This window comes from Lithobates pipiens, unplaced genomic scaffold, assembly GCF_037356315.1.
Source record: "Lithobates pipiens isolate NorthernLeopardFrog02 unplaced genomic scaffold, aLitPip1_a1.2 Scaffold_23, whole genome shotgun sequence".
NCBI classification, from domain to species: Eukaryota; Metazoa; Chordata; class Amphibia; order Anura; family Ranidae; genus Lithobates; species Lithobates pipiens.
The window spans coordinates 229,148,802-229,163,790 of record NW_027507785.1 but is presented as its reverse complement, the minus strand read 5'-3'; the positions used below and the strand labels follow the sequence as shown (position 1 = coordinate 229,163,790).

The following is a 14,989-nucleotide window of genomic DNA, read 5'->3' as shown; positions in this document are numbered from 1 at the left end:
GAATCGGATCGCATGGGGGTTCACACCATGCGATCCGATTCCTGTGCGAGTCGGCAGATCGCACTGCGATATGCCGACGGATCTGGGGGTGTCATTAACATAACATTGACACCCCCAGCCGTCCGCATAGGGCAGTGTGAACTGCCGGCGGGAGGTGAGCGATGCGGGAAAACGCCGCGGATTCGCGGCGTTCCCGCATCGCAATAGTGTGAACCTAGCCTTAAGCTCCACCATTTGAACTTCCGTAAACCTGGGAATCCCACCACACTTTGTAGCCTGGGGGGAAAATAAACCTGCCTCTCACTGTCATAGGACATTCTTGTCACATTACTTAGCGTGCAGGGTAAGCCCAGTCCAGCTTTCAGACAGCGAATACAGTGTGGCACGTTTCTTTAAACTTATTGACCTGAGTTCGGGAGTTAGGATTAGTCACATTCTTCACCACCAGCCACTCTACCACCAATAATGACATAAGCGTTTATGGCGATGATGGAGTTAAAACCCCTACTTATATGGCTGCTGGCTATAAAGGAGGCAAGAAGAGGGTATATATCAATTCCACTTGGGGGGGGCTGTATTATAAGCCACTGTAGTAGGTTAGAACCGCATACACCAGATTAAGGCTACATTGTTTTGTTGACATTTTTGGAAGAAGTTTATAGATTTTGTGAAGATTTAACAGAGCAGAGATCTCTACACTATCTTTTAAGGCTTGCAATGTGTCTCACTGGAATAAGAGCTTTGTCCCACCAACTACATTATAGTTGCACAACAAAGCTGGATCACTAAACCATCTAAAGTTGGACACAGAGGGATTTTTTTATTTTTTTTGATCAGCCAGCTAGCTGAAAAAAAAAATGATTTCCCCACCCATACAAACGAGGTGAGTGGAAGAATCCTCCCAGCTTCGCTACTGTATTCTGACAGCAAGATTCCTCTGCTGTCCTAAAACGCTGCAGCCGAATGGCTGCATGTAAGCTCGCAGGAGCCAAGGCCCTTCTAACCCTCTTTTTTTTTAATTGTACTGTTGGTGTATTGTCTCTCTTTATATTGTAAAGCGCTGCACAAACTGTTGGCGCTATATAAATCCTGTAGAATAATAATAATATATTACATGCACTGATTGAAATAACATTTTCCAGCATTCCAGTTCAAGAGAAGCTGATCTCTAGATTGGCTTCTCTCTAGTGAGAATGGCCACAGATTGAAATTCAGGAACCGGACAAATTTCGACCCATCTATGGCCAGCTTAATTGACAGAAGTCTGTAGAATTAGGGTCTAGTTTTTAATTTACTTTTAATATTCAAAGGCAAATAATAATTAGCTACATCTCAATCAGTTCACCAATGAAATTGTTCTTTTAGCTTTTGGTTTACGAGTTTGCCTTGAAACATCTAAGACTTGCAGTGATGAATAAAAGTTGTATTTTAGCTCCAATATGGATGAGATAGCTCTTGTGTCCATATCTGTCACAATCTTTGAGGTAACATTACAAGATATGTCCAAGCAAATATTTTCCCACCCAAGAAGGCTGTATTCCAAAACAGAGTGAAATATAGCCATTGAAAAGCAGCCAGAGGGAGGAAAACATACCTAGTGGCAAGTAGCTTTCTGATTGGTAAGAATTTAATGGCCGTTTCTTTTCTCGCATGTTATCCAAACAAGCTGGGTGGCTGCCACTCTTCTCTTTATTTCTAATAAAATACAATACACATATATTATTATTAAATAATAAAAACACACATAATACAGAAATGGAAGATACTAGGACATACTACAATAAAATATTGAATACATTCTGCTAAAATAACACCAAATTAAATGTTTTTTTTTTGGAAATAAAACCGATACAGAAGTCAACAGTAAATGCATATTTACTGTTGTTAGGCATTTATCTAGTCACGAAAATATAAGTGCAAGAACATATGGCTGTGAATTGAGTTTTTACTGTGCAATACTCTGGTCACTTACTGAATGAGGCCCCTCATTCAGTAAGAACTAGAGGTGCACCAAAATGAAAATTTCATTTTATTTATTCTTATTTTTTTTTAAAGATAATTTTTATTTTTTTTCAGCATTAAACAAAAAGAAACACAAACAATAAAGAACAGCCTGAGAACCAGGCATTGCACAACACACATAACACAAAATACCTCAGAACTAGGCCATCAGTATAACTCTAAATCTAAACATTGAAATTCAAATTTTGGCCGAACATTCAGGATGCACTTGGCTGAAACCGAAAAAAACAGTTTTAAAAAAAATACATATATATATTTTTATATATAATTGTATTATATTTCATGTTTTAATTAATATTATGAATTTAAATGGATATTAATTTATTGTCAGCCAAGCTCAAGAAAAATGCAACCCTTTAAATTCTATGTATGTCTTCACACTGGTCCCTTGCACTTCCATTGTGGTGTTAAAATCGTGCTTGCTGCATTTTTGGTCAGTTAAAAAAAACGCATCAAAAACTTACCTCCCCGTTGAAATGCATTGAAAACACAGCCATGTTATGTTGCCTGCATTTTCAACACCATTATCTGCACCTTTCTCTCTATCGGTAAATGTTGACCACCCTATTTTCGCCCACCAAAATTTCAGTGCCTCTCTAATAACCTTTGAAACCTGAGCTATTTGATAAGGATTCTCCTATTTGAACCTCCAGCCATTCATCTGTTTTGAAATGCTTCCATACAAATCTGAGAGCCCAAAACCCTCTCACCTGTCCAGCATTTCCCAGCTCCTCACTAAAGCGGTTCCAAAAAACAAAACACCACAATGCCAAGTAGTTTCATATTATAAGTCAACCTCTGAATTGTTGACTGCTCATTACCTACGTGGATATCCAACTTTCTCATAGAAAAAACAACAACCCTCTATCCTTTGCATAATCAACTTTGTAGCAAGTAGGTAAGACTAAAGCATGGCAGCAGCAGACTTTCAACTGGAGTTTTCTTCCAAGGGTCAACGAGTAACCTTCATCTACTAACCTAAGCAGACTGGTCCGTATCAGGTTTTGCTCCTGCAGCAAGATCTGTCCATGGCCAATATTTAAACTCAGCCTTTTTGGAGTTTCTGCTTTTCCATCCGGAGCTCCAAGTTCCAAGCGTCTAATGGGAGATGTTCCATATTTCTCCTCTATACACCTAAGTGGAACAGTTCTGTTAATAGGCTGAAAAATGATGGCTCCACTTTGGTGGGACACAGGCTTGCGGTTCCCCACATAGTACCTAACCAATGCAGGAACATTGTCAAAGCTTTCATGTTCAAACTGGTACTGAATCCGACTGTAAGCTTCATTTAGCCGAATGACGACTTTATTTATCTTGAAATGCTGTGAAAGATTTTTCCACTGACAGGTAAGCACAAAGTTTCCAGGACTGGACAAAGAATCCCTGATCAGGAAATCTCCATCTCTCCTCACCAAGCTTTCAGACACCTACAGAAGAGAAGACAAAACACAACACATTAACCAGAAACAAAATTACTCATGCAATATCTGCTATATACTCAAAGCTACACAATTTGAGATGAGTAATTATTAGGTAAAGTTCTAAATTGTAAATATAATCCTAGTCTAAGGGCTTTGTGAATATGGAAATATTAACCATCATGAAGGACATTTATCCAGCAAATTAGCAATACAATAATTCACAAGTTAAGATGCACCTTCTTCCGCAAAGTCTCTGCGACAGGTTTCTGTGTCTGTATTCCTGTGCAGACAAGTGTAACAGTTTGCAAGGTTCAAAGACATTTTTCTACTCTAAAACAGGCGCAGAATTAAAAGTTATCAAGGTCAGGTTTAATGCAATCACAAGTGCGGACTTCAGAGCAGCCAGAAGAGGAATTTATGACCGAGGCTGTAACCTTGTAATAAATCTGTCTCAGCATGCATCTCATTGCTCCTGTTTATCATTGCTTTGCCTTGCAACAGGATTGATACATTTTCCCATTCATGAGATCTCTAGATATGAAATGAAAAGAAAATGTTTTTGACAGATTCTGCAGAAATAGCTTTTGTTCGTTATTGGCTTTTCTTAGATCAATCTGTTCTGGCTCTGGGATCTCAGTGCCCGCTTACTTTTGGCACCCCCTGATCCCTGGGGGAATCCTCTAAAAGGGCAAAGCAATGCTAAGCTCATGTTGCATGCGGCATCCAGACACTGCATATTTCAGCCTGTCATAGGTTTTGACTGGCTGCTGGCAGTGCAACTGGAAGCTGCACCTTTGCCTTTTAGGCCCCTGAAAATGCTGGGAAATGATGTGGGCAAACCATCCCTAGCTGATGAATGTTCAAATTTGGTTTAACAGTTGGATACAATGAGTGAGCGTTGTCACCTTAGGACAGGAAATGTGTTACTGGCAGGAAGATGAAAATAAAGGGAAAAAAGCCTGAAGCACTTCTAATGATGGATAAACTGCAATATAGTGAATGTTTGTTCTTGGGTTTAGATATGCTTTAGGCTGGGTTCACATATATGCGAATTGGATGTGGCTTTTCCCCACATCCAATTTGCATGACAGGCAAGTGTGACCGGCTCTCACTGAAGCCAGTTCACACATGTCCGGGGCGGCCACGATCTGGATTGAAAAGGGTCCGGTGCATGTTTGGGTCAAGTTCAGGTGTGAATTCAGGCACAAATTTGGACCTGAATCGCACCTAAACTGGTAAACAGATATGCGTCAGACCCCGGGGCACGAACCTGCGGCAGCATATGTGTGAACTCAGCCTAAAGGATTAAGATAAGTGTAAGCCCTTGTACACACGGTCAGAGATTCCGACAACCAAATCCGTCGGATATTGTCCGAAACTGTTGCATACACACGGTCGGACAAAGTTGTCGGAAAATCCGACGTGATGGCGTTATTTCGTTACGACGGGACTATGTTCACGCTAATAGCCAATAGCTTTGGTGTAGGAATTTGATCTGAGCATGCGTGGCACTTTGTCCGATCGGAATTCTCTACACATGATCGGAGTATGTCCAATCGGAGCATTTTGTTGGAAAACTTGGTCCGTCGGATACTCCAACGGAAACAGTCCGATGTAGACCACACACAGTTGGAATATCCGACAAAATGGTCCGATCGGACACATTCCGTCAGGATCTCCGACCGTGTGTACAAGGGCTTAGAATTCAGGTTTGGGAATTAGGTTTTAGCCCCCCGTTCACACTGGTGTAACTTCAGGTGCGACATGCGCTTTACAAATTTCACCTATCTTTCTATCGCACCTTCTCAATAGGTGTGATTCCAAGTAGCGCGATTTGAAAACTAGCTTTTGCACAATTTTTTGCGATTTCATTTGCAACTTCCATTGACATCTGTGCATGAAAACGCCAGCATGTCAGGGGGTTGCTTTTCATGAAATGGTATGTATACCTGCTTAAAGCCTGGTAAGTTTATTGTGCTTGATGTAGAGATATAAGTAATGTTTCTAGATGAAAAGCAGGAAACTTCAGCTGTTATTATAAAATAGGCACAGCTGGTCGATATGTTTTAATGTGCTTTTAGGTGACCTCAGTGACACTGTTAATCACTAGAGATAGAGAACGTTACTTTAGAGGCCAATGCCTGTTCCATGGCCTGTCACATTTTAATACTGGTGGGTGTATCATGGGAATGTTGTTTGACCCTTTATAATGACCTCACGGCCATTACAGTGATTAGCTGTACACAGAGGTCGCAGGCACCAGCAGCTGTGTCTGGAAGATTACAGTGGGGGCGGCTACAGTGTTTGCCTGTTTCACATCAAATGGATACATTGTATTTGCACAATACAGAGAGATCATAAGAAAATCAATATACAGTCTCCTATTCATGTTTCTTTACACATGGACCTCTTCTATATCCTATTCTTTCCAAGCCTTTAATAGATTGTAGAGCTATTTAAATCCTCTTGGTTACATCATGTAATAAAAAATAGCACATACCCATGTCACACTCACCGGATACTCGAAGGTCTATCCTGGAGTAGTGAAGTCAGAACCAAACCCATGCAACTATTAAAGCTGAACTGTGGCCAAAAGCAATTTTTTTAATGTGTGCTGTAAATAAATCCACACAAATGAAGTATGTCCCATATGTCTAGGCTGCAGAGTTTTGTACAACTGACCTACACACACCCCTATACAGGGCATTCAGTGCTAAGACTTACAGTTCTGGCTTGAGTGCTATCACAGTGGTTTGCTCACACTCCAGCTTCTCCATTCAGTAAACATTCTTCTCTATAGATGCATTTAGCTCTGAGGTTGGAGGAAGGGTGGAGGAACGCCACAATCTCCCCTCTAATCACAGAGGGTGAATGTGGTAAAATGGGAAACCAGAATTTTTTTTTATTTTTTATTATACAGTTTATATATGGGGGTTTTATAGTAGTTGTAAACATTGTTTACAATAATTCATTTCCTGCATTAAAGTTGCTGTAAACCCTCACATATACCCATTGAAGTGAACAGCCACATATGTTTCACAGAGATGAAACAAATCTCCCTACATAAGTTTTACGTTTTTATCTACAACTGTCCCTTCAAGAGGGCAGAAACATGTTAAAATCTTCCTTCATCTGTCAGTAGCACAGAGGAGAGGGCAGAGAGGCTGCATTAACAGTGTGTAGGAGCTGATTGGAGTAAAGCCCCCCTCCCCCCCCCCCCCCACACACACACACACAGCAGAATTGGGTTCTGAATAGACAAGCTATGTTCCAAGCTCCCACCCCCCGACACAAATGTATCTTGTGTCAGCAAAACTTCTCAGAAGTGAATTATGCTGATAATAGAGGAACGAAGCACCAGAGGGAAAGGACACTTACAGCATTGGAGATAGACAAGTAAACACTACAGATATAGTGTATGTGCTTTGCTTAGATTCCATGACTGAGGATTAAAACCACTTCAATGTAAAAAATGTTTCAGTATATGTATCGCCTTATCATTCCCCTTATATATACTTATCTGAGCTTGATCTTGATCCAGCGCTGTGCCCGTCTGCAGCGGCTCTCTCCTCATTCTCCGCTCTCACAGGCCTTACTGAGAGCTTCAGGAACCATTGGCTCCCGGTGCTGACATACAAATCTTATGATGAGAGAGCAGGGGTTGGAGCCAAGCCTCTCTATAGACACGGGTCAGGGAATCGAGTCTGCAGGTGCGCCATAACAGAAGCATCCTATGGCGGCACACTGAAAAGAGGAGGAACCTGGAGTGCTGGCGGAAGATGTAAGATGAGGATTGGGACCGATCTGTGCAATACCATTGCACAGAGCAGGGAAGTATAACATGTTTGTTATTTTAAAAGAAAAAAATACTTCAGAAAAACTAAACCTTCTTGTTCCTAAAGTGATATTATAAGTTTGCTTGCTATGGGGGCACTGGTGCATAATTGCTCCAGAGCCACGCTCTTTGCTTCCATAAGACACAGAGCCGTGGCTCGATCCTGCCCACCTGCTCTCTCCTCATTGGCTCATAGGCTGTGATTGACAGCAGGGGGAGCCACTGGCGACCACTGCTGTCTCAGCCAATAAGGAGAAAGAGACCCGGGAGAACCGAGGCTCCCGTGCGCATCGATTGATCAAGAGGAGGCTCAGGTGAGTATTAGGGGGGCTGGGGGGAGCAGCACACAAAAGATTTGAATGCATGAAGGTAAAACAAAACCTTCGGCCTCTACAACCACTTTAACTTTATTCTAAATAAAAATTAAGGTCTGGTTTCAAGTGGCCCTTTCCTTTGCCCAGCAGGACAAGGTTTAAGATTTTTTCACTCAATTTTGTCATCTGCTGGAGCCAGAAAAGGCAGACTTGTTTAAGTGTATACAGGTGCTAAAGATTCCTTTCCTGTTTCCATGTGACAGTGCCGAGCAATTCATGAGCAACCACCATGGTCACATGAGAGAAGGGGGCATTAGTCTCAGACTCACCCATACCCTGCAGTGCTGGTTATTTCAATTTTCTCCTGGTGGCCAAATTGAGCATTGGGGGGAGCAAGAAAAAGTGAGTATATTCTGCTGGAGGATGGGAGTGAAGTTAAACCGTTTTATTTTGTTCTGCATGGGCAAGGGAAGGGAGTCACCTAAAAGCTATGAAAGTGGAAGAAAAGCCTAACTATAATTATTCTTAAAAATGTTCCACCCAACCCCCACCCCCAAAAGCAAGCGGGAGCTGTGGAATAACATGACCGAACCAGTGCTAATTAAAAATAAGTACACAGATCTTTTTTTACACGGTGAGGAGGATAGATGTGTATGTGAGATATTTTTAAGAATAGTAGGAGTTAAGCTTTTCTTACACTTTAGGTAATACCAGGGTCTGTGCCAATGAGGCTAAGGAACTTGCACCTTCAACAGGTCCAATAATTTTAGCCTGGCTTGTTGCCCTTAAATATTACAAATTAGGTTCTGATCAAACGAAAGAGCATATTAGATGTTATGTGCTGAAAACCAGTGTGGGGAAACAGACTGCCCTGGACTCTCCTGCTTGAATGTCTTCCATGATCACATCCACATGACTCCAACTTCCCTGACAATTCTGAAGATTTCTAGGGGTGCTTTAAAGATTTGGTCCTACATGTACAAAGATCAAGTCAGCTGTAATTGACCAGCTTAATGCGCTTCTTGCAACACAGCGGGGAAAACATCCTTGCAATAAAGAGATCTAAAATTCAGATTCTTGTACACATGCTTGGCAATTGCAGAAAATAAGCTAGATATGAAAAAGCTGGTAAAAGATTTGTAGTTCTCTTAAAATGATGTAATTTGGCCATTTTTTTTCTTCCTGAATACACTTTGATCAAACACTTGCGTAACATTTACACACCTTTTGCTGCAAGATGCCACGATTACCACAGCAGTTAACCAACGAATATCATGTTCTCACATGACATAAAACAACGCATGCCGGCCTGAAAGAAGTTCACTTTCTTTATTGTCAGATACCTTAAGTATACCATAAGAAGGACCACAAAACAATCCACAGTCCTGCTGAGGGGGAAGTGGGGAATTTCTTATAGGTTTTATACAAGTTGTGCTTAGACATCCAAGGCACACATGCATTGTGACGCTCTTTGTGCAGACTTGGATCCTTTGTCACAGGAAAACTTTCACAAGATCTTAAAAAGGAAAGTTGTAAATTCCACCAAACAAGAGAATTCCATAGATGGCTGTTTTCAGTGGTGGCATCACGTCACATCCAGTGCTGGCGATTACGGAGTTGGCTAGTTCAGTAACATTTGACAACATTTACTTTGCCTTCTCTTTTCCCCAATCACTGGCTGACCTAGGTTATCTTTGTAAAAGTTAACCACTACCTTTATGTCTTTATACCTTCATTCATGACTGGCATTCTTGCGCCTCTGAAAAGGATGGCTTGGAGGCTCCAGGATGCCTGTTTTAACCCTTAAAAGACCACAATAATACAGCAATGGTCTTCTGTTTAAATAAGTTTAATAAAAGTATTACAAAGCAATGGCTGGATCCAATGACAATACAACAAAGGAGTCAGCATTGGCCAAGGGTACACTTATGGGTCAAAGTCTGTAGCTACTATAGAACTTATGCAGAAAAGTGGATAGGGGGCATGAAGTCTTGATCAGTTGTATGTGTAGGATGGAGGATGCAGCCTGAAACATCAGCAATGGTCTATTTACCTGTCCCACTCTGCAGTTTAGTATAATATATGTCTAGGGGATGTGACTGCTCATTGCAGTTATGATTGGTGCTGCTACAGAATAACCAGAAGCCAGCATCAAGCAGTCATGCCCCCAGGGAGAGGAAGATTTTCTTTTTCAAGATTTTCACTCTTTCATTGACTAGAAGGTGTGTTGAACAAATAGGTCTGATAAACTGGCCTGGTGAGCTCACTGACAGGTAGCTTATAATATGCCTTTCCAGCTACAGGATACCATTCACTGTACAATAGAGGAGAGGTTGGAAGGTAGTGACTGCTTAACCTTTTCATTGATCTAGGCTTCAGGGTGTAAAACTAACCAAAAACTAAAACTAACCAGAACCTGTAGAAAAGATCACCATTATCTAGGCCAGTTTTAAGATTAGCACAAAATAGAAAAAGCGTCCTTAAGCTGGCCACCCATTACACAATTTTTTAATTCAAATTCCTTTTGATTTACAACTATGCAGTGCAAGGGCCTGCCTGATTGCATACAAATTGAAAGTGTTTGGGTTTGACCTCAATTTTTTAAATGGTTTGGTAATTCTAAAGGAAAATCGTACATGAAAATTGTATAATGTATAGCTAGCTTAAAGTAGATCTATAGGCAAAACTTTTTTCATTTTGGATAGAGTAAAGGAGGGTTATAACCCATCATTTTTTTTTTATTTGTCCCTATGTCCCATTGCGGAGATATCCCTCCACTTCCTGTCTCATATTCAAACAGGAAATGAGAGCAAATCCCTGCAAATTAAGGGAACTCATTGGGGACCCTCAGGTAACCAGAACTAGTGTTCCAATTGGAAGATTTCCCGCTATTACTTTTTGGTAGATAACCCAAAAGTTGGAATTTTCTTTTACTTTCACTTTCAATGATAATAGTAAACAGGGCAAAACTGGACAAATGGAGGGTGAATCTCCTTAAAGCGGAGTTCTACCCAAAAATTGAATTTCCGCTTTAAGTGCAGGTGACCCCCCTGACATGCTACATTTGGCATGTCATTTTCTTGGGGGAGGAGCGGGTGTCCTGTTTTTAAGGGCACCCATCTCTCACTTTCTCCCTGGTGCCACGGCGCTGGAAGGAAGATCACCTCTCCCCCCTCCCTCCCTGCAATCTTCTGGGACATGCCACAGGTCCCAGAAAATTGCCCGGCCAATCACAGCGCGAATCGCGGCTCGCGCAGTGCGCGCCCGGCTTTGAAGCCATAGCCAGGCACCCACAGTTACAATGCGTGCGTCGCGGAGAGAATCGGGGTATTGTGCGCCTGCATCGCTGGACCGTGGGACCATGGGACAGGTGAATGTCTGATTATTAAAAGTTAGCGGCTACACTTTCTGTAGCTTCTGACTTTTAAATGGGTGGAACTCAACTTTAAGGGGGTCACAGGAAGAAATAAAAAGTGACAAGCATTTTAATCCATCTCCTAACTAAAAAATAAGTTTAAGTTATACTTTAAATAAAAATTAGATTCGATTATATTATTAAAAAAATTCAAATATGCAGAGAATGACATTTTATCCACGGTCCACGATGACCAACCTTTTCAACAAAAGTGTTGAGATGAACCATTTACACTGGCAGGGTTGATTACAATGGTCAGTTTTATTATATTTATGTAAAACCTTCTTACCAAAAGAAATGTTGCTGTAACTGCTTAAAACTGTGATCTGGCCTTTAAAGCGGGAGTCCGCCGGGACTCCGCGTTTTTTTTTTTTTTTTTTAAAGCCAGCAGCTACAAATACTGCAGCTGCTGACTTTTAAAATAGTGACACTTACCTGTCCAGCGCGCCCGCGATGTCGGCACCCGAAGCCGATCTCTAGATTGGTACTCGGGTGCTGCCGCCGCCATCTTGGGTATGGGAATCAGGAAATGGAGCCTTTCGGCTTCATTTCCCGGTTCCCTGCTGCGCATGCGCGAGTAGCGCTGCACAATAAGGACGGTCCCCGCTGCCTCTGGGATCTGTGTGTTTCCCAGCAGGCAGCGGGGCACTTGCGGAAGGGGGCGGGCACTTGCGGAAAGGGGCGTAATCTACGCCCCTTTCCGCAGAGAGCTATCCCGGAAGTGGGTGCAGTTACCTGGATTATCCAGGTAACTGCACCCCCCTCCCCCCTGAAAGGTGCCAATTGTGGCGCCGGAGGGGGGGAGGATTCCGATGAGTGGAAGGTCCATTTTAGGGTGGACATCCGCTTTAATTCATTAGTCAAATCCATCTAAATCTGCCAGTGCACTTAATACTATACTCTTCCCAGATTGACAATTCTGCTGTCCAAAGGTGGCTCCATTGCTTCTCCATTCAGAACAGAAAGATCACCCAGTGAAAATAAAGGAAATAAAGGAAAAAGAGCCCACAAAATGAATCCCAATGCAGCCAACGTATTTAAAGTGGTAGCAAATTATTATTTTTTTAATTGCTGTAAGACACGATATTTATGCCAGAAAAGACCATATCAGTCTCTTCTGTCATAAATGCTTCCTCCTGTCTGTCAGCCGTCATGTACACTGAGCCGCGCATGTACAGCTCAGTGAAAATTTACAGCCCAGGTCTATGCCTTTGCGATGTGACTCCCGCGCGAATGCACGGGAGTCACATCATCACAGGCCAGCTATTCAAGTGGGCAAAGGCACGGAAGGAAGACCGGGCGAAGATGGAAGCGACCAGGACCCACTAGATGGATCACAATGCAGCACTGGAGGGCTCAATTTGACAGGTAAGTATGCCATAATATGCTTATATGCTGTGCATACCAGTACATTCTGGCATAACCCACCCTGGGGCCACATAAAAATAAATAATGGTGGATTTTTACTACCATTTTAAGGATTACAAAGCTGCAATATATTTATTATTTTTGTATTTATTATGACTTTAGGCCAAAAAGAGCCTGTTCTGCTATGGTATTCTCTCTTTGTAAAAATAGTTTAATGTACATCAAATACTAGCAACCTGAGGCTCTACACCAACAAAGGAACTACAAGTTTCAGCATTCACTTCCAGCCGAGGGAAGGAATGATTAGCCTATAATGCTTTATCATCCATGACAAGTAGCCAGTGCCTTTCTATTTGATGTGTGACGTTCTGGTCTGCCCTGATATGAAGGTTGAGCAAAGTATACAGTAGTTTTTCAACTCCTGTTTCTTCTAGTTGCACCATAGCCGATGTCACAACAATATACCCAAGCCGGCCGTAGATGAAAACCACCTATGTCTTTATGGTTACTTCCAAATACCTTTGTAAAGCAGAAGCAGTACATTTTATGAGGGATCTCTTACCTGCCGTGGAATCCTTCCATGGTACCAAGCATGACTGCGTAAATCTTCATTGCTCAGCTTCAGCTCCTCCTCCAATTCCTTTTTCAGCTTGTCAGGGGTCCCTCCATCCATAATATAGCGCTCCTTAGAGAACTGAAAGACACAACAGGTGAGTCTCTCTTGCTGCACTGAGATCACCTGGCTACATTCAGCTCAACCACACTGCAAACAGGAACTTTCATTTTGTCACTTGTCACATGCTCTGTCACCAGTCCTCTGAGGTGTGGGTGTAGCGTTTCCTAAGCCTGCCTGCTTGTGTGATCAAAGGCCGTCATGCAGGATCAGATCCAGGGAGGCTGCACCTGCACCTGCACCCGTGGATGGCTTACATTCAAAATTCCCATCTGCCCTTTGTACTGAGTATATGAGTAGCTGCCCACTGCCTCTTATCATTTAAAGGTTGCACGAGTCGTCAACGTCATTGTTAGACAAGTTGAAGTATAATGTTTAATAAACTCCATTTTCACAGAAGACTAAAGCCCCATACACACTATCAGATTTTCTGCTGAGTTGTTCCTTCAGATTTACCAAAACCATATAATATGAGGTCAGACCTTTGGAGTTTCAATTTGTATGTAATCAGGCAGGCACTACATGGTTTTGGTAAATCTGAAGGAATAAATCAGCAGAAAATCTGATAGTGTGTATGGGGCATTTAAGGCATTGCACTGACATATTTCCCTTTGAAAATGAAATTGCTCATACTAAGGCATCTGACTTTTTCTGTACATCAATACATTTGTAATACCCCCCCCCCCCCCCAACTTTTAGTAACTGCTTCTTTTGACATACATGGAAACTGGTGTGCCTAAAAAAAAATGTCATTGATGCTCATATTATGAGTTAATATTTAACCACACAGCACACATATACTTCACATAAACATTAACATTTTTTACTTCTTTTACAGCCTAAGAAATGTGATGTCACAGCTACAATTTGTTCCGATATCGTGTGAAGGGTTGGTCTAGTGAATGTACAGCTACAATGGAAACCAACCCTTATTCTCAGATATAGGATGAATCAGAAAAAATGCAAATAGCAGCCGTATATATCAAATACGAGGATGTTTCCGCTCATTTCTTAGCATTTCTAAATAATTTTACAACTCCTTCATAAAATGTATCTGCTATTTTAGGTTTTAAAGCAATATTAAACCCAAAATAAAACATTTAATCAATTTCACAACTTACCAATTCCTGGATGTGATGACTGCATTAGTTTTCTTTTTTTTTAGGCTTTTTTTTCACCTTGTGATCTAGCCAGTAAGGCCGTGCATAGATGATAGGTTTTTTTTTCCGCTCAACCAGCGTTTTGAATGGGGGAAAAAAAAACACATTGGCCTGCAGCGCTGATCAAGCGGGAAGAATCTAACAGCACAGGTATACAAAAGTTGATCGGTAGATCAACTTCTGTACAACCTCCCTGCCCATACGTGGATCAATCAATTCAATCCAGCTATGACCAGCTTAAAGTGAAGCGCCACCCAAAAGGCTCCACTTGTCTGCCTACTCCCCCTTCTGCTGCTACATTTTGGCACCTCTTGGGGGGTTCTGACAGAACCACTTGCAGCTCAGTTCGCCATGGCAAAGTGAGCTGGAAGTTTAGCCCTCATTCTTCCCTTCGCAGCCAGGCTATTCACAAAGTACAGTGCAATTTGCGCATGCGCAGTAGGAAATCGACTGAAACCGTAAAGGCTTCACTGCCAGTTTCTCTTGGCCAAGATGGTGACACCAGGATTCAGGAATTGGCTGGGGTGAGGACAACGCTTATTGCCTGCACAGGTAAGTGCCCTAATAGTAAAAATCAGCAGCTACAGTTTTATTTTTATTTTTTGGGGGGGGGGGGGGGGGGGGTGGAAGTCCTCTTTAAGTCCGTTTTTCAACAACAAAAAAGGTGTCCTGCAAATGTGTTCAGACAAACCATTTAACACTGACAGGGGTGTTTACAATGATCTGCCTTTTTTTATTCATGTAAAACATTTATCCGAACAGAAATAAAACTGTTGCTGTA

The 14,989-nt window shown here is 41.9% G+C and overlaps 1 protein-coding gene across 3 annotated transcripts in view; it reads right to left on the bottom strand.

Annotated features, from left to right (window-relative positions):
* Positions 1-14,989, bottom strand: part of BCAR3 (BCAR3 adaptor protein, NSP family member) — a 172,766-nt gene that overhangs the window by 26,354 nt on the left and 131,423 nt on the right. For all 3 annotated transcript variants that reach the window (XM_077452891.1, XM_077452893.1, XM_077452892.1), the window contains 3 exons: positions 12,938-13,069; positions 3,001-3,449; positions 1,595-1,695 (listed from right to left, as the gene is read on the bottom strand). In XM_077452891.1, the coding sequence (XP_077309017.1) occupies positions 1,595-1,695; positions 3,001-3,449; positions 12,938-13,069 (682 nt within the window). The remainder of the gene's footprint in view (positions 1-1,594; positions 1,696-3,000; positions 3,450-12,937; positions 13,070-14,989) is intronic.